This window comes from Diospyros lotus, chromosome 5 (assembly GCF_014633365.1).
Source record: "Diospyros lotus cultivar Yz01 chromosome 5, ASM1463336v1, whole genome shotgun sequence".
Lineage (NCBI taxonomy): Eukaryota > Viridiplantae > Streptophyta > Magnoliopsida > Ericales > Ebenaceae > Diospyros > Diospyros lotus.
The window spans coordinates 34,595,035-34,621,855 of NC_068342.1; the positions used below are offsets into that span (position 1 = coordinate 34,595,035).

Sequence of the window (26,821 nt, forward strand, 5' to 3'; positions counted from 1 at the left end):
ATGGTCATCAACTTTATTGGTAGAGTTCTTCTTTTAGAACAACAACAATCACCAGCCTTAATCCCACTAGGTGGGATTAGTTTCATGAATTCTAGCCCCAAGTTATTAGAGTTCCTTTATTAGAAATTCAAAATATTTTCAGCAAGCATTTAATGGTTTCTTGTGTTGGATACTGTTTCCTTTCATTTTGGAGGATGGCCATTTTTTGTGATTCTTTTATGAGCTCTCTTTACTCATTGAATGGATATTTTTCTTCCTCAGGCAGAGCTCTACTTTTTCCTTTAGCAACATTCAAGAAATGGATGCAATCATTTCCAGTTTCAATGCTCTTGAAACAAAAGAAGCAGGCCTGCTAATTCTATCATGGGCAGTATATCTTTGTCTTATTTCATCTCTACCAGAAAAACAGGAAAATAATGTGCTAATGGTACATTGCTTTATTAGTATTTATATAAATTTTGCCTCCTTATGCCTGCTTTTAAAATTAGTTTTTTTTGGTTGTTCACTACAATTGTATTTGTATATTTCAGGATATTGATCATGTTGGTTATGTACGTCAAGCATTTGAGGCTGGGTCTTTGAGTTATTTTCTTGAAATTCTTCAAAGTGATATTTTGAAGGATTCAGATGTGAGTTTCCTGGTTATCATTATGAGTATTTAAAATCCCTTGTCGTCTGAGGCACATAAAAATTCATGTGTACCTCCTGATTTTATCCTCCTGCTGTCCTTTGATTTAGTCTTCAAACAATGTTATTCTTTTCTTTAATGGTGCTAATGATCTTTGTCAGGGTCCTAATGCTGGTTATCGAAGTGTCTTGAGAACATTTGTCTCAGCATTCATTGCTTCTTATGAGATCAGTCTTCAGGTAATATACATCTGTTTAATCTCACTTGTAAAAGTATATTTTTTTTTGGATAATTGAAACCTAAATTGTAAAGTAAATATGATAAGCAGTTTCATGTCTGTTTGTTTTTTACATTGCAGTTGGAGGACAATACCCTTAAACTGATACTGGATATCCTATGCAAAATTTATCGAGGAGAGGTTTGTTGTAGAATCATTATGAAGATGTTATTAAAGGATAAGTTAAGTTACTCAACTTTCATAGTTTGTTAATTTCAACCATACCAATGAATGATGCAGGAGTCACTTTGCATTCAGTTTTGGGATAGGGATAGTTTCATTGATGGTCCCATCCGCTGTCTTCTCTGCAACCTAGAGGGCGAATTTCCATTCAGGACTGCTGAGCTTGTTCGTTTTTTATCTGCCCTTTCTGAAGGATCTTGGCCTGCCAAGTGTGTGTAAGTTGACCTATACTCTGTTACTAATCCTCTAGTTTTCTTTTTGCTATGACTTTTTGCTCTTTGAACTTTTCCATGACTGCAAGGGCAAGGCACATAATTTCGTTTCACTTCTATCTAAATGGAAGAAAGGTTTACATTCTCTATGAAACTGATATGTAATAACATAATTTTACTGAAAGGCCAGTGTTTCTGAAGAAACATTTCAACATGCACCTAAACTCACTGAAAATTAGTACACACCAAAATAATGGTTTTTTGTTCTATTGGAAGAATATATTTGAGAACAAAAGAAATCTGAATATGCATGTTTGAAACTTCAAAAGTCGGGAAGCACCACACAAATGTGGAGTAGAGAAACTGAATGTTACCTGTTTTCTTCTGTGTTATTACAGGCGGGGTAACTTTTCTACCTGAATATTACCTTTTGAATTTATTTTCGTCCTACAGATTAGACTACTGCAATCTAGCATTTTTGTAAAACCTTATGCTTTTAATACAATTTCCTAACTGGAATGACATTGAAACAAAACTTTGATCCTTGATTGAGGAGATTAAATTGTGATTGCAACTTGTTAGTGCTTGATATTGATATTGGATGGAATGATGGTTTTGTTGCTTTTAGGGGCAGCCTTATGTGCCCTGCGTGAATTATGTTAATGGATGACTCACATTTTCTATGGCTTACAAAGTGTCAAAACTGTTTAAATTAGCTATTTTGTCCTCCGTACACCTTTGTTGAGGCTCAAGATCTTTATTACTGAGAAATTTTTGATAGATACAACTATATTAACAAGAATTTATGACCATATAAGATTAAAAAGTTTATTAGAATCCATTTTGTTAAAAAAAGGGAGGAAAAAATTCGTGTCTCTAAGAGTACATGAATCACTTGAGCAAATTTTGCTTGAAAACCTCTACTTCATGGGTTATCAAAATCACACAGTTTTCCTGCTAAGGTCATGGATGTTGCATCTGGTGAAATTATTTACTTTACCACAAATAAGTAGTTCCCAATTCTTTTTTTTTTTTTAATTTTTTTGTTAAATGAATCAAACCACAAAAACTATTTCATAGTCTATTTTACCGTGGATACTGAAATGCATCAACAATACTAGCCTTAATCTCCCTAAGTGGGGTAGGCTAAATGAATTCTAGACCTCCAACTATCTCTATCCAAGGCTATATCCTCTATAAGGCCATTATAAGTTATAACCTATGTGATGTTTAAGAGTTTTCCACCAAGTTTTCTTTGCTCTTTCTCCGCCTTTTGCTAAATTTCCTCGATTTCATCACTCACCTCAGATGCATGTCTATCAGTCTTTTTTTTCAATGTCCAAATCATCTTAAATGTGACTTCTACATCTTATCTTTGATAGGCACCACTAGAACCTTATTACACATGATCTTGTTTCTTATTTTGTCTTTTTTTTTGTATGGCTGTACATTCATTATAGCATTCTTATTTCTCTTTTCTAGTTAGTGAGTATTATGTTGTATTCTGCAGATACACATTTTCTTGCATCAATGTTCTTGCCAATGAGAAAAGCTTAAACTTGAAGACTTTTTCTGGAGAAAATTTGGAATAGGATTTATGATTCTAATTTTCCATCTTAGCCTTCAATATGTGCTCCTCATTCAGTGTATTTTGTTTTTTGTCCTTGAACAGGTACAGTTTTCTTGATAAATCTGTTGGTATATCATCTTTGTTTGAGATAAGTACCGACTCCTTCATTGATAAAGATTCTCAGATTGTTGAAACTCACCTGCCCTTGTGCATCCCTGGGGTTGAAGGTTTGTTTATCCCTGCAAACACACGCGGGCATATTTTGAAAGTAATTGAGGGGAATACTGCTCTTATACGATGGGAGGTAAATGGATAGTTCTATGTTTTGATTTTGACCTTATAGTCAGATTTCATTGCTATCATATGATTCTATTTTTCACACTGAACTGATTTGTCCTGATTTGCGTACTAAAGACTTGATATTACATTATCCTGTGAAATAACTTTCTATTAAATAAATTTGTCTATTCTATGCTTTTTACTGCTTTTGAGTGAAGTTTTGCAAGTCACAATGTATCTTTTGATCTTATTAGCATCTGGTCTTTGGTATTCTTTTCATTGCTTTTCTGTTGCTTTCAATTTTTGTTATTCTTTTTATTGCTTTTTTGTTGCATTTGATGTATTTGGATGGGCCACTCTTGCTAATAGTCTAATTTTTTTGCAAATCTAAGTGAAAGTTGGATCGATTGAGGTCACATGCAAAGCGCTCAGCTATTAAAATGAATTAGTTTCTGGGTAAATTGACTAGGGGTGTCAAAATAGGTAAACAGGTTGGGTTTGGTTAGGTCACTAGCGGGTCGTAATTTGTTAAGGCTTAACTTGAACTTGATTTGTTAGCTTATTGAGTCAAAAACCCTCAATTCGAACCTAGACATGTTAACTAAATAGGTAAACAAGTTATCTTGTTAAATACCAATTAAGGTTAACATGTATAGATCAGGTTAATCCATTAACCTGTTTAAGTACCTATTTAAATTTAAATACTAACCAAAATATTAAAACTAAAAATAAAATAAAGTAACCCACAAATTACTAATTAAGTGATTAATTTCATTTTGATTTTTCTGAACAATCCAAAATAATCATGACAAATTAAGAATAATACATCTATCATCCATGATATAACTTGGAAAATGTGGAGAATCTCAACATTAGCTGTTGTGGATAATCTTGACATAGTTGTTTCATTCAATTGTTTCCTAATTTCTTAATTTCCTTATTTCATAGTCTATTGAGAAGTTTCCATCTGCTGCCATCCTCCGCCGTCGGTCACCGACATCCGCCGTTTGTCGTCACTACCAGCGCGCCTCCACACCTCATTCTCTGTGTTGGATCATCCAACCTTTATTTTTGGCTTATTTAACCCCTTTTGTTTTAGATCTGTCGATCTTGTAGGACTCCCTATTGTCCAACATTGCTGGTACCAGTAAATCTGGCTTCTTCTTTGGTATTTTGTCTCCTTCTCCAGCCATTGCTACTGAGAAGTTGATGGGCAGTTCCAATTATATCTCTTGGTCCAAGGTGGTTGAACTATGGTGTATGTGTCAAGGTTTACAGGATCATCTAACTACCAAGGCCGAGAATGTAACCACAGATAAATCTGAGTGGTAGAGAGCTGATGCTCTGTTGTGTAGTCTCTTGTGGCAGTTAATTGATCCTTCTCTTCATCTGATCTATACTAACTATACCACATGTGTGAATTGTGGGCTCATGCCAAGGCGTTATACACTAATGACATTCAACACCTGTATTTAGTGGGGTCTAATCTGCTCAGTTTACGACAACAGGGTCTGACTCTTCCTGATTTTCTCGGTCGGATGACCTCTATTAAAGCTGAATTTAACTCCTTGTTACTTGCTGGTAAGACTGCTGCAGAGGATCTAGCTCAACGGGATATGTCCTTCATGGTGTGTACTCTTGCTGCTATTGGTCATGAGCTTGCTCCTATTCGTGATCAAATTCTTGCTAGTCTTACTGTACCTACTATGGATGAAGTGTATTCTCGTCTTCTTCGAGTTTCCTCTGTTTCTACAGTGCCTCCCTCTTCTGTAGGTGATCATTCAGTCATGGCTTCACAAGTTTAGAGTAGTGGCGAACAGGGAGGAGATCGTGGTAATTGGGGCAAACGCCTCAAGTATAACTACTGTCACAAGTGGGGGCATACTAAGGAACAGTGTTATAAATTGCATGCCCGCCCTCCTTGTGTTAATGTTACTCATGCTAATGGTTCTCGATCTGAGTCATTTGATGGTCATCCACCGCAATCTGTCCTTCTCACTGGGGCTGACTATGATGAGTATCTCAAGTATAAGACGTCTCAGCAATTCTCATCCACAGTTGCTTCTATTGCCCACTCTAGGGATTCCACTGCCTGTCTCGCTCAGTCATCCTCTTTAGGACCATGGGTCTTGGACTCAGGTGCTTCTAGCCATATCTCTGGTATTCCCCATTGTCATAACCCAAGAGGAATTAGAGGGGCAATGCTGTCATTAGTTACAATTGTTTGTTAGGAGATGCTATTCATTCTGTTAAGTGCACATGGGTGCTGTTCTACAATATTCTATCAGTTGAACAGTCTATAAATAGGCCATAGCATATAGAGAAACGTATGCTCAAATAATATAGTGAATTCACATTTTCCCTCCTTACTTTCTCCCTCTCATTCTTCCTAGTTCTCTCTTATTTCTCTTGATTTCTGGTGAAGTTGGAAGCTGTGAGTAGGCGAACTTGAAGTTGGCGAACTTGGAATTATGGTGAAGTTGGAAGCTGTGAGTAGGCGAACTTGAAGGCCAAACAAATTCAATCAAGCTTCGAAAGTAATCGAGCAGTAGAAGTTGTGGTTTTAGAGTTGCGTAGTGGAAGTGTTCGTTTTAGAAGTGATAGATAGATTTCCGAAGCTGATTAGAATAGGTTGTCTTCTGAAATTATCCAGAGCCAGCAGGTTGTTTGAAGGGTAATTGATTTGGAGGCCATCAACAGCAACTAAAGGTTGATTTAGATCTAGCCTTTTGGGAATCTAAGGTTGCTGAATTTGAGTACCGAAATAAGTTTCTAGAGTGGTCATTGGAGGCTAATCAAGAGGCTGTTGTAGTGGTAAATTTTTTAGGGAATTGAACTGAGGAGATGGCCGAAGGACTATGTGCTGCAACAAGAAGAGGAGTTAAGGACCTTAGTAGACAGCTGGATGATTTTTGATCCTATTTTCATACAAATTCTAGGTGAGTATTTTAGCTGAATGTTTTTCAAAAGAATATTCTTCCTACTCAAGTCAGATTGGAGATGAAAGTTCCAACGAAAAGCATGCGCTACAGCCTAAAGGTTATATTAGAAGCAGCCAGCACATTGGAGGTATTCCTAAGGTTGATGTGTCCCTAAGATTAGGAATGGATGATGCAAAGGAGGAAAACTTGGGACGAGTTGGGGAAACTCCACACCCTTGGGCTCACGAATGAACATTCCTGCATTTGAAAGAGATAGGCCTAAATGGTGGATTAGGCGGTGTGAATTGGTGTTCTACTAATACCGAGTAGCTAAAAGGGAGAAAGTGAACATGGCTGCAGCTTATTTGGAGGGCGTTGTAGATGCTTGGTTTAAGAATTGGAGCCACGGGAGGGTGGAATTAAGCTAGCCACAGTTTGTGATTGACTTATGTACCCGGTTTAGAGAAAGGACGAAAATTGATGTTATCAAAGGAGTTTCCAAGGCTGCTCATCAAGTAGTGCAGGAAGCTAATGAAGTGGCAGTGGAAGAGGAAAATGGTGTTTATGCGGCTGATGAGAAGTATGAGGCTGATGAGGTCCTAAGAATGGGAATGGTAGCTGCAAAGAATGAGGAACAATCTGAAATGAATAAGGCAATTCAGAATCACAAGAAAGAAAATGCAATTGCTGCAGAAGAGATTGAGGAAGAGGAGTTGGAGGGTGGCATTCAATCAGTTGGCAGCCTCTTAAGCACTCCCACTGGTGTTGAGACTCCTGATGTTATTGATCTCCATAAGCAGCAGAGGAAGGAGCCTGAAAAGCCTCTTTACCAAGTACTTGAGAAGATGAAGGAAAGGATTGCATTGGGCACCTTGCTTGGGACATCTCATACATATGTCATCGGCACGGGCACACAAAATAGGACAGTAGTGACAAAAAGGGTTAATTTGCTTAAAGAGAAGTTTGAATTTCTTCCTATGACTGGAAATGAGATTGTTACAGGAATGATAGCTCCATTGGAACTATTTTTAATGGCAATAAGGAAGAGGTGGATGGCTGGACATGGGGTTACAGCTAGTCGTAGTATTGTTAAGGAGGAAGGAAAGAGAAAGCAAAAGAAAAGGGTAGTACGAGAGGAGAACTAGAAAAGGCGAAGAAGAAATCAGTTGGTGAAGATGGGCATCAGATGAATAACAACGGTTCAATGGTAATAAGTTTCTTGGGGATAAGAAACCTTTTAAGGAGGGGAAATTGTCATGACCCAAGAGGAATTAGAGGGGCAATGCTGTCATTAGTTACAATTGTTTGTTAGGAGATGCTATTCATTCTGTTAAGTGCACATGGGTGCTGTTCTACAATATTCTATCAGTTGAACATTATATAAGTAGGCCATAGCATGTAGAGAAATGTATGTTAAAATAATATAGCGAATTCATATTTTCCTTTCTTACTTTCTCCCTCTCATTTTTCCTAGTTCTCTCTCATTTCTCTTGATTTCTGCTCTATATCTCCCTTCAATTCTTCTTTGTTTCCCTCCCGAATCCTTCCCAATTCCTTCCTAGACCCTAGCTAAATCCTAGGGTCGTGACACCCATTTGTTCTCTCATTTTACTAATTCTATTTCTTTACCTTCTGTGACATTAGCCAATGGGTGTAAAGCGGTTGCTAAAGCTGTTGGCACTACCAAACCCTTACCTTCTTTGCCTTTAGATTCTGTCATTTATCTTCCTCATTGTCCCTTTATTTTTGTCTCTATTAGTAAACTTACGCGTGCCTTAAATTGTTCTATCACCTTTGATGATCATTCTGTTACTATCCAGGATTGTGGTACGGGACAGATGATTGGCGTCGGATGTGAGTCGCAGGGTCTCTATCATCTCAACCTTCTTGCATCTCCTGTTGCTTGCTCGGTGACTGAGTCTCCTGTTCTTCTCCACAATCGCTTGGGACATCCTAGGTTGGCTAAGTTTCAGAAGATGGTCCCCGGTGACTGAGTCTCCTGCTCTTCTGCACAATCCCTTGGGACATCCTAGGTTGGCTAAGTTTCAGAAGATGGTCCCCAGTTTGTTGCCTTTTCATTGCGAGTCTTGTCAACTTGGAAAATAGTGTCGCACTTCTTTTCCAAAGCGTGTCAATAATCGGGTTGTGTCCCCGTTTTCTTTAGTTCATTTCGATGTCTGGGGTCCTAGTCGTGTCGTGTCTGTTTTGGGTTTTCAATATTTTGTAACGTTTATTGACGATTATTCTCGTTGCATATGGTTATATTTAATGAAAAATCGTTCTGAGTTATTCTCAATTTTTGAATCCTTTTGTGCTGAAATCAAAACGCAGTTTTGTACCTCTGTTCAATTATTGCGCAGTGACAATGCCCCTGAGTATTTTTCTATTCCCTTTACTACCTTTATGTTTTCTTAGGGGATCTTGCATTAGTCGTCTTGAGCATATACACCACAGCAGAATGGGGTTGCTGAGCGTAAAAATAGACATTTGATTGGAACTGCTCGCACTCTTCTTCTACATCATCATGTCCCCTTTCGCTTTTGGGCTGAAGCTGTCCTTGCTGCTTGCTATCTCATTAATTGGATGCCCTCCTCGATTCTTCAGCACCAGATTCCTCACTCTCTCTTGTTTCCTGATCAACCATTATATATTCTTCCTCCCCGTGTCTTTGGTTGCACCTGCTTTGTACATAACCTGTCTCCAACTCAAGATAAATTGTTTGCTCGGTCCATCAAGTGCATTTTTCTTGGTTACTCTCGCCTTCAGAAGGGTTATCGGTCTTATTCTCCTAACACCCGCCGCTATTTTCTTTCGGCAGATGTTACCTTATTTGAGTCGTCTACTTTCTACTATTCGCCTCTTTCCAAGTGTCAACCCATTTCTGAGGCAATCCCTCTTCCCTCGAGTCCTCTTGCTCCTATTCTCCCTATTCCTTCTTCTACCCCATTGCAGGTTTATCATCGGCGTCATCAGCCTCGGTCTCCTCCCGGTGGCGATGTTGTTCTTGCGCCTTCTTCAGTGTTTCCTACTACTTCAACGATTCTTGCTGCCTCACATCCTGCCCCAGTCTCTGCACTTGCTACGGTCCTGCCTTCTGAGGATCTGCTTCCTATTGCCATTCGGAAATGTACCCGTTCTTCTCGCAATCCTCATCCCATTTATAATTTTCTTAGCTATCACCGTCTCTCGTCTCCTTTTTGTGCTTTTGTGTCTTCCTTATCCTCTGTTTTAGTACCTAAGACTGTTAGTGAGGCACTTTCTGATCCGGGGTAGCGACAAGCAATGGTGAATGAGATGACTGCTTTGCATTCCAATGGTACTTGGGATTTGGTTCCTTTACCCTAGGGAAATCTCTTGTTGGTTGTCGTGGATCTATACTATCAAGGTGGGTCCTGATGGGTAGGTTAATCGCCTTAAGGCCCGTTTGCTTGTCGAGGGGTATACTCAAGTTTATGGTCTTGACTATGGTGACACTTTTTCTCCTGTTGCTAAGATGTCCTCTGTGCGTTTGTTTCTCTCTATGACAGCTATGCGCCATTGGCCGATGTATCAGCTGGACATTAAGAATGCCTTCTTACATGGTGAGCTTCAAGAGGAGATTTATATGGAGCAACCTCTTGGGTTTGTTGCTCAGGGGGAGTCTAGACTGGTTTGTAAATTTCGTCGCTCACTATATGGGTTGAAGCAGTCTCCTCGAGCTTGGTTTGGTTGATTCAGTGCTGTCATTCAAGACTTTGGTATGACTTATAGTGAGTCTGATCATTCGATTTTTTATAAACACACATGACAAGGGAGGTGTATAGACTTGGTTGTCTATGTGGATGATATTGTTATTATAGATAATGATTAGGATGATATTGTTCAGTTGAAGAAACATCTTTTCCATCATTTTCAGACAAAGGACTTAGGGTTATTTAAATACTTTCTTGGCATAGAAGTGCTCAGTCTAGTTCTGGTATTGTTATCTCTCAACGAAAGTATGTGTTAGACATTCTAGAAGAAATTGGGATGCTTGATTGTAAACCTATAGATTCTCTTATGGACCTTAATGTAAAGCTCTTACTAGGACAGGGGGAGCCTCTTGTTGATCCTGGGAGATACTGCAGGCTAATCGGAAAACTTAATTATCTCACTGTCACTCGCTCAAACATTTCTTTCTCAGTCAGTGTTGTTAGTCGTTTTTTACAGTCTCCTTGCGATAGCCAGTGGGATGCGGTAGTCCGGATTCTTAGGTATAGTAAGGGAGCTCTAGGTAGAGACTATTGTATGAGGACAGAGGTCATACTCAAGTAGTCGGATATTCTGATGCTGATTGGGCATCTTCCCCTCTGATAGACGGCCTACTTCAGGATATTGTGTTCTGGTTGGAGGAAACCTAGTATCTTGGAAAAGTAAGAAGTAGGAGATTGTTGCTAGGTCGAGTGCAGAAGCAGAATATCGTGCTATGGCCTTGGCAACGTGTGAATTTATCTGATTAAAACAATTGCTTCAAGAGTTTAAGTTTGGGGAGATATCGCAGATGAGATGAATTTGCGACAATTAAGCTACATTACATATTGTTTTCGATCCAGTCTTTCATGACATGATCAAACATATCGAGATAGATTGTCACTTCATCCGAGAGAAGATTTTATTTGGCTTTATTACCATAGATTTTGTCAATTCCAATGACCCGTTAGCAGATGTTTTCACTAAATCTCTTAGGGGTTCTCAAATTGAGTATATTTGTAGCAAACTTGGTGCATATGATATATATGCTCCAGTTTGAGGGGGAGTGTTGAGTTATATGGTTATATTTATATGGTACACCTAGGATTAATCTTAAGTTAGAGCCCGTGCTCTATGGCCCGTTATATTTGTATATATATAGGTGTATAGTCTATGAGATTAATTAAGTTTGAATATTCATATTAACAACTAGGGTTTTCTTCCTAAGCTTCATAGTGTTCATTTACAAAAAAGGGAAGGGCGACTATCTCATCAGAGTTGCAAGTAAACCAAAGGAGGAGGACCCAAAGTTCCGGACATGAAAATCCGAGAACAATATGGTTATGGTTTGGCTCATTAACTCCATGACTAATGAAATTGACAAAAGTCTCCTGCTTTATGAAACAACACATGAGATATGAGAGTACATCTGAACTGTTTGAAATCAAGAGCATCTTTGATGATCTACGACAATGGGATTCAAGTGTTACCCAATATTTCATGCACTAAAATCGGTATTGGCTTCACCTGGATAAGTTTGATACACTCAAGTGCGACTGCCTAGGAGATGCAGCCAAATATAAGCAAATCATTGAGAAAAAGAGACTTTATAAGTTTCTAGTAGGTTTAAATAAAAACCTAGACGGAGTGAGAAGAAGAATTATGGGCACAAAACCTCTACCGAGCATTAGGGAGGCATTCTTGGAAGCTCGTCAAGAGAAGAGCAGGAGGAAATTTATGCTGAAGACTCCTATAACTCCAAATATAGAAAACTTAGTCCTAACTGTTGGGGGGAATCACCGACCCAATTCTAAATAGAAAAGGAGTGCTCGTGGTGTGATCATTGTCACAAAACAGGTCACATAAAGGAAACTTTTTGGGAGATACATGGTAAGCCTAGTGACTAGAAACCTGCTCATGAGAGGAGTCATTGTGGTAATGTAGCTTCTATAGAGACCTCCATAGCATCGAAATCAAGTCTCTTCAGCAAGGAACAACTAAAATTGTTGTAGAAAATGTTTGGACAGTCGCACATAACTCAACCCATTGTTGTTGCCTCTAGATCAGTAGCCCATAAAGGTAATTTCATTCGTGCTTTCAATGCAAAACATGAACAATCAAATGTGTGGATTGTTAACTCAGGAGCATCCCATGACATGACTGGAGACATTAACCTGTTGACAAAGTTTGACCCTTGTTATGAGAATCGGACATCAAAAATTGTTAATGGCTCTTTATCAAGGGTAGTAGTGATAGGTTCTATTGTTTTCTCTAAGGATCTCACTCTAAATTATGTTCTCTTGGTTCCTAGCTTGGATTGCAATCTATTATTAATTAGTAAGCTTACCCATGACCAAAATTGTGTTGCTAGGTTCTCTAACAATCTATGTGAATTTCAGGACTTGGATTATGGGAGGACGATTTGCAGTGCTAAGGAGTGCCACTATATCTCCTCAAGAAAAATGACCTCCAGAATAGAAAAGTTCATCATATTAGTTGCTTGGCATCTGAAAATTTACTTTTATTCCTCTATTTTTCCTTTTAATAATAATAATGCAATCATCAATGTTCTAAAACGCGGCCTAGGCGGCTGCTTAGGCACTGTGGAGACGTTAGGTAGCCCTTGGCTGTCGCGATTTCCTATAAATCGGCACTCATAAGCACCGAACCCGATTAATCGGGCCCAATTGGCAGCCCAGGTGGTGCCTAGTCGCCTGGGGCGGACACCTGTTTGGATTTCTCTTTCGCTTTTATATCCTCTTGTTGATTTCTCTCTCGTCTCTGGTGGAATCGTTCATTTCTCTCTTTCACTGCCATCGTCGCCAATCGTCTCGTCGCTTTCTCTCTTTTGTCGCTAATCGTCCTTCTTAGCCACCTTCTCGGCTCTCGTTGCCATTTGTCACCCGCATTAGCCACTGCTCGTCGTCGTTTATCTCTTCTGTCATTGTGTTTGTGTACATATATATATAAAAGTGTGTGTATATATATATATATATATAACAACAATATTAACATATATATTGTATTAATATATTTTTTAATTAATTTTAACTTATATATACATATATATAATCACAATTTATAATTAAATAAAAGTAAAAATGAGTATACGATACAATTTTTTGTATTATTCAATAACATGTCTATTTTCATCACATTCTAATAGCTTTTGAGCTTCTTTCATCATTTTTGCACCTCTTCTCACTTGTCTTTCCAACTTATAGAAAAAAATTATTTTTTTTTTCTAAGAGTTGCCTAGGCCCCAGTTTGGCACTTGACTAGCGCTTAGCGCGTTTTAGAACACTGGAATAGACACAGACTCAGTATAAGAAACCTGTAAATCAGGTGAAATAGAGGTAGGCATGACAGGAGCTAAGGGTTTTGTTATTTGAGGAGAAGAAGAAATAGAAGTGAAAGAGCGAAGAGATTGGAAGAAAGAAGTAGGAAACCCATTGGAAACTGGGTGTGATGAAGGAGAAGATGAGGTGGAAGGAAACAAAGGAGGAAAGGGAAAATCATTAGGATTGAATTGCATATATCTAGAAACATACACCTTTCTCGATGGATGCAAACACTTATAATCAGTTTGGGAGTGGCTATATCCAAGGAAGACACATTTGGTAGAGTGGAAATCAAACTTGTGTTTGTTATAGGGTCTCAGATACGGAAAACAAGCACAACCAAATTGTTGTAGGAAAAAATAATTGGGTGGTTTGTGGTAGAGTAAGTCAAAGGGTGTAGAGAAACCCTAGGAATAGATCAGGGACATAACAAGAGAGAGAGAAAAATAATACCTTGAGCAGAACTTTTATTAAGAGAATCACAAAATGAAAGTTAACCTATACAAAAGCACTGTGAGCTTCTTCTATAGGCAACTTGCTTATTGGAAATAAGAATACTGCCTATGCTAGAAACATCAATAATCAAAGCATAACACCAACTACAAACTACATCAATTAAACATAAACTTAATAGTAACTACAAACTGTTATAATAGACTATTAGATGCTTCCACACTCCCCTTCAAATCAGACTCCGTAGAAGTCAAGAACTTTGTGGATAAAGCTGTAGCAACTGTAGTTGTCTTTAAATCAGCATATACAGGTGACACTTTTAAACCAAGTCTCTTACACAAAAACTCAAATCGGTCTCTAGGCAGTCCTTTAGTAAGAATATCTGCTACGTGATTAGATGATGTTGGAACATATCTGATTTCTACTTCACCACATTCAACTTTCTCTCGCACAAAATGGATGTTGATTTTAACATGCTTTGTCCTAGAATGAAACACTGGATTCTCTGCCATGCTCTTAGCAGCCAAGTTGTCACTGCATATGATTGGAGGGGATACATAAGGATATCCCAACTCAACAAATAAGGATTTCAACCACATTAGTTCAATCACACCAATAGTAATTGCTTGATATTCGGCCTCTCCAACAGATCTACCAACAACAAACTGTTTCTTTGACCCCCACATAATAAGGTAGTGTTCTCTTCGTGTTTCAGTTTTGAGTTTTGAATTCATTTTCAGTTTTGTGTTTTGAGATTTTTAAAAACAAGTTCTTTTTGTCATTTTGTAAAATTGTTTCTCAAAACATAAAACTAAAAAACACATTTGCTTTGAAATTTTGAAAAATTGTTTCTTTTTTGTTATTATGATATTTTATTCAATGAATTTAATTATTAAATAATAAAATAATTTTTTTAAAAAATTTATTATTAAATTAAATTAATAAATTTAATTAATAAATTACTAACATACATCTTAACAATAATAAATTTAATAATAAATTTTTTAATTCTTTTTTCTCTTCTTTTATGTTTTTTTCTTTTTCTTTTTTCCTTTTCTTTTTTTCTCTTTTCTTTTTCTCTAGCACCGACCACCACCGCCGACCAGAGATGCAGACGATCAGAACGTACCGTTAGAATCGCCAACCCAAGGGGATTAACATACACAAAAATGTGCTAGATTTAACAGTTGGATTTGCGTAGATCTAATATTTAATTTTCGTAGACAAACACAAAATGGCACTGCCAATTGCCACCGGCCATCGTGGCCGGTGGTTTTCGGAGATTAGAGGCAGCCACCCGACACCAAGGGCCCATCGACCAACATACCCAAAAACCAGAAATATCAAATAGTCAAATCTCCTTAGATCTAAAGTTAATCGTTCGACCCACCATGGTCGGTGGTTTTCGGTGATCTCAGGCAGCCACTCGACACCGCCCATTGACCAACATATCCAAAAACCGACAAGAGAAGGAAGTAGAGAGAGGAGCGAAGAGAGGAGAGAAAGGAAGACTAACAAGATCGAATGGCGAGGGTGGTTGCAGGCGTAGTCGATGGCGGCTCATGGCAGTGATAGAGAGATTGGGAACCATCTTTTTGAGATTGGGAAGAGATGGGTGCCCTAACTGACAATGGACCTGTAGTGCGGAAGTAGTCGTCGTGCGTGCCACTGATGAAGCAGGGGAAGACAGATATTAGAGGCCATGAGACTCAAGCCCTGTGCCAATCGTCCGTCCAGTCTTCCAATCCTACACAAGAACAAAATCAGACAAAAAGGTCATAGAGTAGTTAAGACTACGAGTGAGTTGACTGATAGAGAACAAATTAAATGAACATTGTGGTAAATGGAAAATAGATGACAATTGTAAAATAGGAAAAGGGGATGCTGTGCCAATACCCCTGACTGAGGCTTGAGAGCCATCAACCAATGTAACAAGAGGTCGAAATTGCAAATTTTGAATATGAGACAGGAGAGAGCGATTGCCATACATGTGATTAGTGGCACTGGAGTCGAAGATCCATGGGCTAAGAGAAGAGGACTTAGTAAAGCAGACAGTAGGGTTATCGGTGTTAGCATGGGATGTGACAGGTGAAGTAGTTTGTTGTGCTGCCTGGAACTGAAGGAATTGAGTATACTCCCCCTTGGAGATGGTCACTGGTGAGGAATCACTAGGTGTGATAGATGCTTGACCCTCTGAAGCACCATCAACCATGTTGGCGATATTGGCTACCTGAGGTGGATGATCATGTAGGTGATAGCAAGTCTTTCTAGTGTGACCAAGACGATTACAATAGGAGTATTGGGGACGAGGACGACCACCACCTCGACGTCCACAATGACGACCACGACTAGTCGGTGTAGTAACAAGGGCGAAGTGATCTCCAGGGACGGACACGGCATGATCAACAATAATGAAAGAGGCTCGAAGTAGCTTGGGAAATATCTCTATCAAAGGAGAGAGAGAGGCACTGTCGAGAATCTCTGCCTCAACGGATTCAAGCTCCGGTCGAATTCCATGAAGATAGAGTACAGTAAATATTTGATCACGTTGTTGTTGTTTCTTGATATCTGAATCAAAGGGCATCAACTCATTAAAATCGGTAATAGAAGCTAGGAGCGTACCCAAATGCATGGTTATATCCAAATCAGCCTGTCTTAGATTGAACAAAGCACCAATCACATCATAAATACGAGTGATGTCACTCGTATACAACTCACGAGCTTCACTCTATAGAGCACTACACTCACGAAGATGTCGAAATATAGGCATCAAAGTCGATGCAATAGTTTTCCACAACAAACTAAGTAACTGCGCATCCACTTGTCGCCAAAGAGATTGATTTCCTGTGGGAATAAATGAGATGGTCGTTGATAAATGAGCCTAAAGGTCATGTCTAGGAAACCAAATTTCAACCATAGATGACCAAGCGAGTAGTTTTGGCCATTCAATTTCTCTGTAGGCTCGAAAAATGGGGAATAGTCACAGTTGTGGACGTGGTGAAAAGGCTTGTTGATGTAGATGAAGACATGATACAATTGTTTTGGCTGACTAGGTCTAGATTTGGAGTGGTGGGTTAGATCTGAACTAAATAGATATGAAGTAGATTTGATGGGTACAGTAGATTGGAACCAGATCTGCTGTCTGATCCGAAGCAGACTTGGACCAAAAAGAATACTGGAGGGAGCGCATAAAGTTAAGAGTTGCCGGGACTGGAACGACGACGGATCTAGGCGTGCAAATCTAGGAGTCGTCGAATCTTGAACAACAGCGCGACAATGGCTGGGTGTGAACAGTGGTCGGGAAGAAGCAACGACGACGAATCTAGGCGGCCGCGCGATCTGAGAGAGTGTTGTGATTTGGGTGGGCGCGAATGGTGGCTGGATCTGTGGTTGGCCAGGAAGAAGTAGTGATGGCGGATCTGGGTGGCCAGACAATCTGAGAGAGGGCCGCGATCTGGGTGGGCGGAATCTGGACGGCGATAGCGGCGTCGGTCGGCGGCTGGGTTAGGGTTTGTGGCTCTGATACCATGTTATGTGAATAAAACTAATGTGTATATTTCACTTGTACAATACAAGAGTATATATATATATATACGCATACAATTATTTAAAATGAATTACACTAATACCCCTTATTTATCTTATTTAACATATATATATATATATATATAAACAGATCAAAGATTGGACTGGTTGCAGGTGTGTGTGTATACGATTGATTGCAAAATATATATACTTGCAAACAGAACGGTGACAACGGGTTGGGTTGGAGACTTTGCACAGTACAAGAAAACGATGATGAAGATGGGTTTGGTTCAGAGAAGAGAATGATGGCAGGAACAATTCAGAGAAGAAAAAGACAATAGGTCGCAGACTTACAGACTTACTTGCAGTGGCGGCGGGGGAAAGAGACAACGACTGTAGGTTATAGCGGCAACGACAAAAGGGGAAGAGTGAGGAGAATTAGGGATTTCTTTCAGGTGAAGGTTGAAGTATCACGTGAAGTAAGGAAAGGGCGGATTTCTTTGGGGATCGGCTTTGTTTCGTGCTTTGGCCAAAACGACGTCCTGAAAAAAATTAGGTGACCCTGGGCCAAATTAATCAGGCCCAAAGCCTAGGATGCCGACTTGCATGTATTCGTGGAGGCAAGGGGCCGCCTAGGCAGCGTTTTAGAACACTATCCCCTTGAGATAGTGTCTCTACTTCTCTACAGCCATTAACACCGTCACAAATTCCTTCTCATATATGCTCAATCCTGTATGCCTTGGATCCAATGCTTGATTGAGGAAGGCTATGGGCTTGCCTTCCTGCATTAACATAGCCCCCACACCATTATCACATGCGTCAATTTCAACCACAATAGTCTTGTTGAAGTTTGGTAACCCCAGAACTGATGCCTCACTCATGGCTTATTTCAATTGTTTAAAGGCTGCCTCAGCCTTCGGTCTCCATCTAAAATTAGGTTTTAGGCTGGGGCATCGATAGGCTCGGGCATTGAAAGGCTCATAATTAGGTTTTAGGCTAATGGAGTGATCATGGTTTCTGGGAGGGGGTAAGGCTTTAGGCTCTCTAAACAGATCCTCATATTCAAAAAGTATATTGAGTAGGTCGAGTTGGTTTGCCTCCCATGTCTTTTGAGGTGGACTGCTGACAACCAGCATCAATCAACTCACTCCTTGCCTGCTGCTCCTCTTCTTCTTCTAGTGCTTGGATAGAAAAGAGTTGGGCCACCCAAGTAACCTTTTGCTTGATGATCTTTTGTAGTCGTTTCCTTGTAATTATCTTACACATTCCCACTTCCTTACTGCCCACCAGTGTCATCCTTCTCCCTTCTTTCTCAAATGTCACCTCCATCCTATTAAAATCGAAGCATATAACACTTAGATGCTTGATCCAATCCACCCCCCAAACTACATCACAACCCCCTAATTTAAGCAATTAGATGCTTGATCCAATCTACCCCCCAAACTACATCACAACCCCCCAATTTAAGCAACCTGAGATTTGCCTCAAAGGTTTCCCCTGCATCTCCCAATAGAAGCCTGCACAGGGTAATTTACTCACCACTTTGTTCCCGTTTGCCACAGTTACAGTAAGGGGTTGAGTGTTGATTAGGGAACACTTCAACCTCTTAGCTGTTCCTTCATCTAAAAAACTGTGGGTGCTCCCACTATCTATAAGGATCATCAACTTACTCTCTTCCACCTTGATGATTTTATTATTGGCCAACCTTCTCAAGGCATGCAAAGAGATTTCTCCTTTGTCTTCCTCTCCTTCTTCAGGCACATCAACATTTCCTCTTCTTCTACGTTTTCCTCCTCCCCTTTTAGTAGAAGCAATTGCTTCTTGTACTGGTGCTCGGGGAAATACCTATCCCCACATCTGAAGCAGAGATTAGCTTGGCTCCTCTGTTCCATTAGTCTGTCCCCTTGTGTTTTAGGAGCCGGTAGAGGTAAGTTCCTCACTCCCTGCACCCCTTTGATAGTCTCCCTTCCTTGATTCTTCCCCATGGGGTTAACGCGTTGTGTGTCCCTCCCTTATTTATCAGTCTCTATTTCCTCATTAGTGCTTCCACTATCAGTTCATGTAACCTAGCACTCTCGGTTGCATGCTTGAGAGTCTTGGGTTGCAATACTTTCACCATGGGCCTTAACTCCTCATTCAACCCGCTTATGAAATTTGTTGAAAACTATAAAGAGCAGCGAGAATATAGCTTGGATAGGGAAAACTCGGAAGAAATTGTACTTCTGTCTTATACTATTGAATACTCCATAAGGAGTTTAAATAGACTAGAGTTCCTAAATGTTAGTTCTATATAATGATAAATATATCCCAAGAGGGGGGTGAATTGGGATTTGGGTAAATTTTCGATAACTTAATAAACTTTTGCTTGCAGGACACTAGGTTTTAAAACTAGAAGGAGTATGTTTCGAAACTAACCTTTATGTTAAGTATGTTTCGAAATATAGATGAGTATGTTTCGAAATCAAACTTACTGACATGTATGTTTCGAAACCTACTATAGTATGTTTCGAAACCTTACTCTCTGATTTGGTTATTTCGAAACATCTTTAGCTTTTGAAAAATGATTTTTTTGATAGCATAGACAACAATAGCAAGCAAGTGAAATAATCAAGACAAGTGCACACGAGATTTATAGTGGTTCGGCACCTGCCTACTTCACTACCTTCAAGCTTACTCACTTGAAGGATTTTCAACCACAATCACTTTCACTAGTGATCAAACTCACCAAGGGTTTTAGCACGGTTCACCCTAAAACCTTTACACAATGAGTTTTTATGGCTTAACTCAAACCTTCACCACATGAGCTTTGTCGGGCTAAACTCGAACTTTACAATATGTGAGTTTTAGGCTCAACTCAAACCTTTCCACAATGAGTTTTAGGCTCAGCTCAAACTTTACAACTTAAACAAGATAAATAAAGTTTATCTTTTACAGCCTAGTAGATTTATGTAATGAAAACGTCTTACCAATATGGCTATACAAACCTCTTTGGTTTGAGAATAGGAGAGCTTAGTTGAAAGAGACTTTGAATGCTTTAGCTCGCTTCTCCTTTTTCACACCACACTGCACACTTAGGAATGGATGGAATGGATCTTCGTTGAATGCTTTGTCAACTGTTTCCTTTCAGATGTGCTTGTGAGTATAACTTGTGTCTCTTGAGAATGTATACACGAGTAAGTGCTTGTTCTCTTCTGTTCTTGTGTATGTGTGGGTGTTTCAAAGACCTGCTATATATATCAAGAAACAAAGATCTGACTGAAAATAGCTGTTAGAGACAAGATCAGAAAACTAGGTTTCGAAACATGCAAACTATGTTTCGAAACATCATAGAAGTAGAGTAGGGTTTCGAAACACACACATCAGGTTTCGAAACATCCAGGCTTCTGGCTGGACTTAGCACTTAGAGACACAAACAAGTGGGAGACATATACTTAAGGAATGCTTTTTAGATTAAACAAACATTTAGCTCCCATGCTTCTTGGTTTTGAAAATATACCTCTGATAAAGTGTCAGAGGTTTTGAAACATACTTCAAAAATTTCTTTCAAAACATATGCAACTCAAAATATATAAATGCTCTGCTGGCAGAGACATAGGTTTCAAAACATGCTAAGGTAGGTTTCGAAACATACTGCTTAAATACAAGATAAGTTTCGAAATATGATATGCAGATTCAGCAAACGTTGAAACCTACGCAAAGTGCATTTCGAAACATATATGGAAACATATTAGAACAGTGTTTCAAAACATAGAAACTTTATTTCGAAACATCAAACATGAACTTGGATTTTTTCAAACATTTAAGCATTCGCGTCAAAGACTATTCATGCATGTTTCGAAATATGAAAGCTTATTTCGAAATATGAGTTTCACAATCATAATTTTTCATTCTAAGATAGGTTTTGCATAAAAGACATTTTCTTATATACCAAAAAATATGATACAACACTAAAATCTAGGAAATTGAAAATATAAACAACCTATTTAAAATACAGATACAACAACATATCTAAGATATAACAAATCTCTTAAATTTTAGAGATAGGTAAGATCCTATCTCCTCCTAGAATTTAGAGAGGTTAGAGCTTTATCTTAATCATAAATTGAGACATTATCTTGACCGTAATATCACCATATTTCAACACTCCCCCTCAAGCCGGGGAATGGATATCTACCCTTCCAAGCTTGCATATTAGATCCTCAAACCTCTTGGCTACCATATCTTTTGTGAATACATCAGTTACCTGTTCCTCAGATGAAATATGAGAATATGGATCAGTCTTGTATCCAATTTTTCTTTGATAAAGTGTCGATCTATCTCAATATGTTTTGTCTTGTCATATTGAACAGGATTGTGTGCAATACTTATAGCAGATTTGCTGTCTCAAGATAACCCAATTGCTCCCTTAGCTTTTATCTTCAAATCTTCTAGGATAATCTTGAGCCATAGCAACTCACATATTTCGAGGGCCATAGCCCTAAATTCTGATTTTGCACTTGATCTAACCATGGTACTCTGTTTCTTACTCCTCCAGGACACTAGATTTTCACCTAGGAATACACAATATCTTGTGGTTGATCTTCTATCAGTGATAGATCCTGCATAATCCGCATCAGTAAAGCGTTTAACATCTAATTCCCTTCCTTGTCTAAACAATACACCCCTACCTGGATTAGTCTTGAGATAGCCAAGTATCTTCCTTGCAGCTTGCATGTGCTTCTCGGTTGGGTTATGCATGAATTGGCTCACAAGACTAATAACAAAGGTAACATCGGGTCTAGTATGAGAAAGATATATCAACCGGCCCACTAACCTTTGATATCTACCTTTGTTAATTGGTTGACTATCAGGATTCTGCCATCGTTTTCCATTAGGTTCCATTGGGACGCTAGAACCCTTGCCTCCAGTAAGCCTTGTTTCAGCAAGTAAGTCATAAATATATTTACGTTGAGATAGGAAGATACCATCCTTAGAGTAGGCCACTTTAATGCCCAAGAAATATCTGAGGATACCAAGATCCTTGATTTCAAACTCTTGGGCTATATTCCTTTTTAGCAGCATTTGTTCCTCCTCATCATCTCCTGTCACAATTATGTCATCCACATATACTGGCAAGGTTGTAATTTTTCCTGCCCTTGAATGCTTCATGAAGAGTGTATGATCATCCCGGCTTTGATTGTATCCCATAGTCTTCATGGCTTTAGAGAACCTTCCAAACCAAGCCTATGGGGACTGTTTGAGCCCATAGAGGGCTTTCTTGAGCCTGCATACTTTTTCTTTTTCTTGAAATCCCGGAGGCAACTCCATGAACACTTCCTCTTCTAAGTCTCCATGCAGAAAGGCGTTCTTAACATCAAATTGTTGCAATGTCCATCCAAAAAATGCTGTCAAAGAAATTAAAATTCTCACTGTTGCCATTTTAGCTATTGGAGCAAATGTTTCAAAATAGTCTATGTCGTAGGATTGGGTATATCTTTTGGCTACTAACTTGGCCTTGTACCTGCCCAATGTTCCATCTGCCTTGTATTTTACACTGAATACCCATTTGCAGCTTACTGGCAAAACCCCTCTTGGTCGTGACACAATTTCCCAAGTTTGATTTTTCTTTAAGGCTCTCATTTCTTCCATCATGGCTTGCTTCCAATTTTGATCTCTTAGGGCCTCTTCTATTGAGTTAGGAATGACAATTGAATCCAAAGATGCTAGAAACCCTTTGTGTTTTTGAGACAGCCGATGGTATGATAAGAAATTAGTTAAGGGATGTTGGGTATAGCTTTAGACACCCTTCCTAACAGTAATAGAACAGTCTGAAACAGAAAACTGGTAGTCATTTTTTGGGAAGAGGAGATTGAAGATTTAGATTTGGGTAATGAGTAGATCGAAGCTGAAATGGGGTTTGATGGGTTAGAATTTTTTAAGGTACTCGATTTATTAAGTAGGTTGCTGTAAGAGTGGCTTCCCCCCCAAAAAAATTCTTAGGCACATTATGATGATGTAGGAGACTTCTAGCAACATTAAGAAGGTGTCTCATCTTCCGTTCTGCCACTCCATTTTGTTGTGGAGTGTGGAGACAAGAAGACTCATGAACTATCCCTTCTTGTTGAAAGAATTGGTGCAAATGATTATTAACATAATCCTTTGCATTATCAGTTCAGAATTTCTGAATTGAGCAATTGAATTGAATGGAAATTAGCTTACAAAAAAAAGGCAAAATGGTGCTAATTACAGCCTTACTTTTAATAAGAAAACTCAAGTCATTCAAATACAATCATCAATAAATGAAATAAACCATTGTGCCCCCGAACAATTTGGTATTTTAGAAGGTCTCCAAATATTGGAATGAACCAAAAAGAAAGGTTTAGATGACCTCTTATTACTAGGTGGATAGGACATGTGATGAAATTCTAAGGCACAAAAAGAACAAAGAGACGAGAGAAAGAAGAAGAAGTCCCTCGGTAACTCTATTATCCAGAGAATCAAAAGCTTACAATCAAATAAGAGGCATAGCTATTTATAGACACAGCTAGCGCTCTTGATAATAGACCGCGCCTAACTATAGCTCCTAAACTCACTTTAAATAACCGAAACATCAATACAAAGTAATACAACAAAAATGAATTAAACACATAGCAAGAACAACAATACAAAAACACTTATACTTCCACACTCCCGCTCAAATTAGACTCCTCTGTAAAAGGACAGTCTGTAATTTGCAATTTTGTTGTACTGGAAGAGCTGGTATTAGAAGAATCATAGGAATTCCGTTGAATAGGGGACATCTTTAGGCCACGCTTTTGACATAAAAATTGGAATCGATCCTTGGCTAGACTTTTAGTGAAGATATCTGCAATCTGATAAGCTGTAGGAATATACCGAACTTCAATATCACCATTCTCAACCAGGTCACGCACAAAATGCACATGTATTTCGATGTGTTTAGTGCGAGAGTGAAACATAGGGTTCTCAGCCATACTTTTGGCCGCCAAATTATCACTCCAAACAACTGATGTAGTATTACATGAATATCCCAACTTAGCAAATAACGACCTCAACCATAGTAATTTTGTAACACCCAATGCAATAGCCCGATATTCATCTTCTTCTCCTACTGACCTGGCCACCACAAATTACTTCTTTGATCCTCACACAATTAGATTTTGTCCAAGAAATACACTAAACCCATTGGTAGATCTCCTAGTGTCCTTGCAGCTAGCATGGTCTGCATCTGTGTACACAGTTAGAGACAAATTGTCAAGTGAAGAAGAAAACCACAAGCCCATTCCAATTGTCCCTTTGATGTATCTAAGAAGCCTCTTGCAGGCAGTCCAATGCTGCATTTTGGGAGCAGATAGATATTGGCTTAATTTGTTAACAACAAACGAAATGTCAGGGCGTGTATATGTTAGATATTGCAAAGACCAAATTAGAGTCCTATACAAAGATGGATTGGGAAAAACATCACCCTCAGTAGTCAAAGAAAAGCCAGAAACCATGGGTGTATCATAGGGTTTACAGTCTTGCATGTGAGCCTTCTTCAGCACATCTAAGACCTTTTTTGATTGAGACAAGTACAAGCCACTCGTATCTCGATATACCTCAAATCCAAGAAAGTAATTAACAGAACCAAGAGTCTTTAAGGCAAAATGAGTATCCAGATCAGCAATACAAGACTTAAGAGCTGTATTATCAGAACCAGTAATCAAGATATGATCTACATAGACCAAAATGAACAATACATAGGCTGATGTTCGTTTAATGAACAAAGATGCATCATATGTTGCCCTAGAGAATCCCCAGCTCTGTAAAGCCATCCTGAATTTATTGTACCAAGCCCTTGGTGCTTATTTAAGACCATACAAGGACTCCTTTATTTGATGAACATGTGAGGGAAACTTAGAGCAAACAAAACCTTCCGGCTGAGTCATAAACATAGCTTCTTGCAAGTCTCCATTTAAAAGGCATTGTTGACATCTACTTGCTACACATCCCAACCAAAGGAAACTGTTAGAGAGAACAAGACCCGAATTGTAGGAGCCTTTATCATTGGATTGAACGTCTCACCATAATTCACTCCCGGGTTTTAAAGAAAACCCTTTGCAACTAATCTAGCCTTGTATTTAAGAACTGAACCATCGGCCTTATATTTTATTCGAAACACCCACTTACATCCAATCAAATTCATATCTTTAGAAAATGGCACAAGAACCCAAGTATGATTGCGATGTAAGGCAGAGATTTCTTCTTCCATAGCTTGAACCCATCGTGGGTCTAAAAGAGTCTCATGAACAGAATCAGGTTCTAGAGTACTAACTAAAGCATGAGGTGAGATAGAAGCATTTTTAGCTTTGGATCGAGTGACCATAGGATGAATAGAAGGTGCAAGGGCAGCTTTGGATCTGGGTAAGGTAGCAGTTACAATGGGCAGTGAGGAAGAAGAGGCTGATGGATTTGAGCCGATTTGAGGTGTAGAAGAAGATGCAACCAGAACAGGATTAGGAGAAGGACTATGAGGTAGTACTACTTCAGGAGACAAAGAAGATGAAGAAGCAAGAGAATAAGGAAAAGAACTGGAAGGAAACACTGTGGGAGATCCCCTATATCGATGCTCATTAGAAAAAGAAGTTGACACTAAAGAAGAAGACAGAGAAAACAAAGCTGATAAGGAAACTCAAGAGGATTGAATTGAACATGACGAGAAACATATACCCTTCCTGATTGATGCAAACACTTATAACCCGAATGAGTGTGACTATATCCAATGAAAACACATTTAGAGGTACGAAAATCAAACTTGTGCTTGTTATAGGGTCTAAGGTGAGGAAAACAAGCACAACCAAAAGGTTGTAACAAGAAATACTTTGGTGGTTTGTGATATAGCAGTTCAAATGGAGTTTGAGACTTGAGAGGAGAAACAGGTAAGATGTTTATGGTATGAACTGCAGTGAGAAATGCTTCTACCCAAAATTTTAATGGCATATGAGCATGGGCTAATAAAGTAAGTCCCATTTCACCAATGTGTCTATGTTTTCTTTCAGCCACACCATTTTATTGATGTGTATATGGACAAGTAAATCTAAGTTGAATGCCTTGGCTTTGAAGATAAGGTAAGAATGTTTTAAATTCACCTGATTATCAATTTGTAAAGTCCTATGTTTGGAGTTATATTGCAGTTCAACAAACTTGTGGAATGTTACAAAAATAGATAGGGTATCAGATTTCAGTTTCAAAGCATATAGCCACGAGTACCTAGTGTAGGCATCCACAAAAACAATGAAATATCGAAGACCTTCTGTGGACAAGACAGGAGAAGGCCCCCACAAATCAGAATAAACCAATTCTAATGGTTTTATAGCTTTGATTTCACAATCAGAAAAAGGTAGCTGATGTAGTTTACCAAGCTTACATGAGTCACAAAAGGATAGATCAGATTTTGAAAAAGGAACATGAACTTTATTCAATACTGATCACAGGACATTTGATGATGGATGCCCTAGTTTGGCATGCCATTGTCAACTAGCATTATTACATCGAGCTATTCTAGCATTAGAAGATTGCTCATGAACAAATGAGTTATGTTTATTACAACAAGAATCAATTGAGCTGTTTGACAATAAATGAAAACTCGAAGTTTTTGAGACATTTGATTGGACTAGAATACTGGAAACAACATGAGCAAATGCTGGTGACAACCAATAGAGTCCATCTTTAAGACCTCCCTGAAGTA

General features: G+C 38.8%; 1 protein-coding gene across 2 annotated transcripts in view; it reads left to right on the forward strand.

Moving 5' to 3' along the window:
• Positions 1-26,821, forward strand: part of LOC127801127 (uncharacterized) — a 152,411-nt gene that overhangs the window by 45,675 nt on the left and 79,915 nt on the right. For both annotated transcript variants that reach the window (XM_052335997.1, XM_052335998.1), the window contains 6 exons: positions 262-427; positions 531-629; positions 790-867; positions 987-1,046; positions 1,146-1,303; positions 2,973-3,174. In XM_052335997.1, the coding sequence (XP_052191957.1) occupies positions 262-427; positions 531-629; positions 790-867; positions 987-1,046; positions 1,146-1,303; positions 2,973-3,174 (763 nt within the window). The remainder of the gene's footprint in view (positions 1-261; positions 428-530; positions 630-789; positions 868-986; positions 1,047-1,145; positions 1,304-2,972; positions 3,175-26,821) is intronic.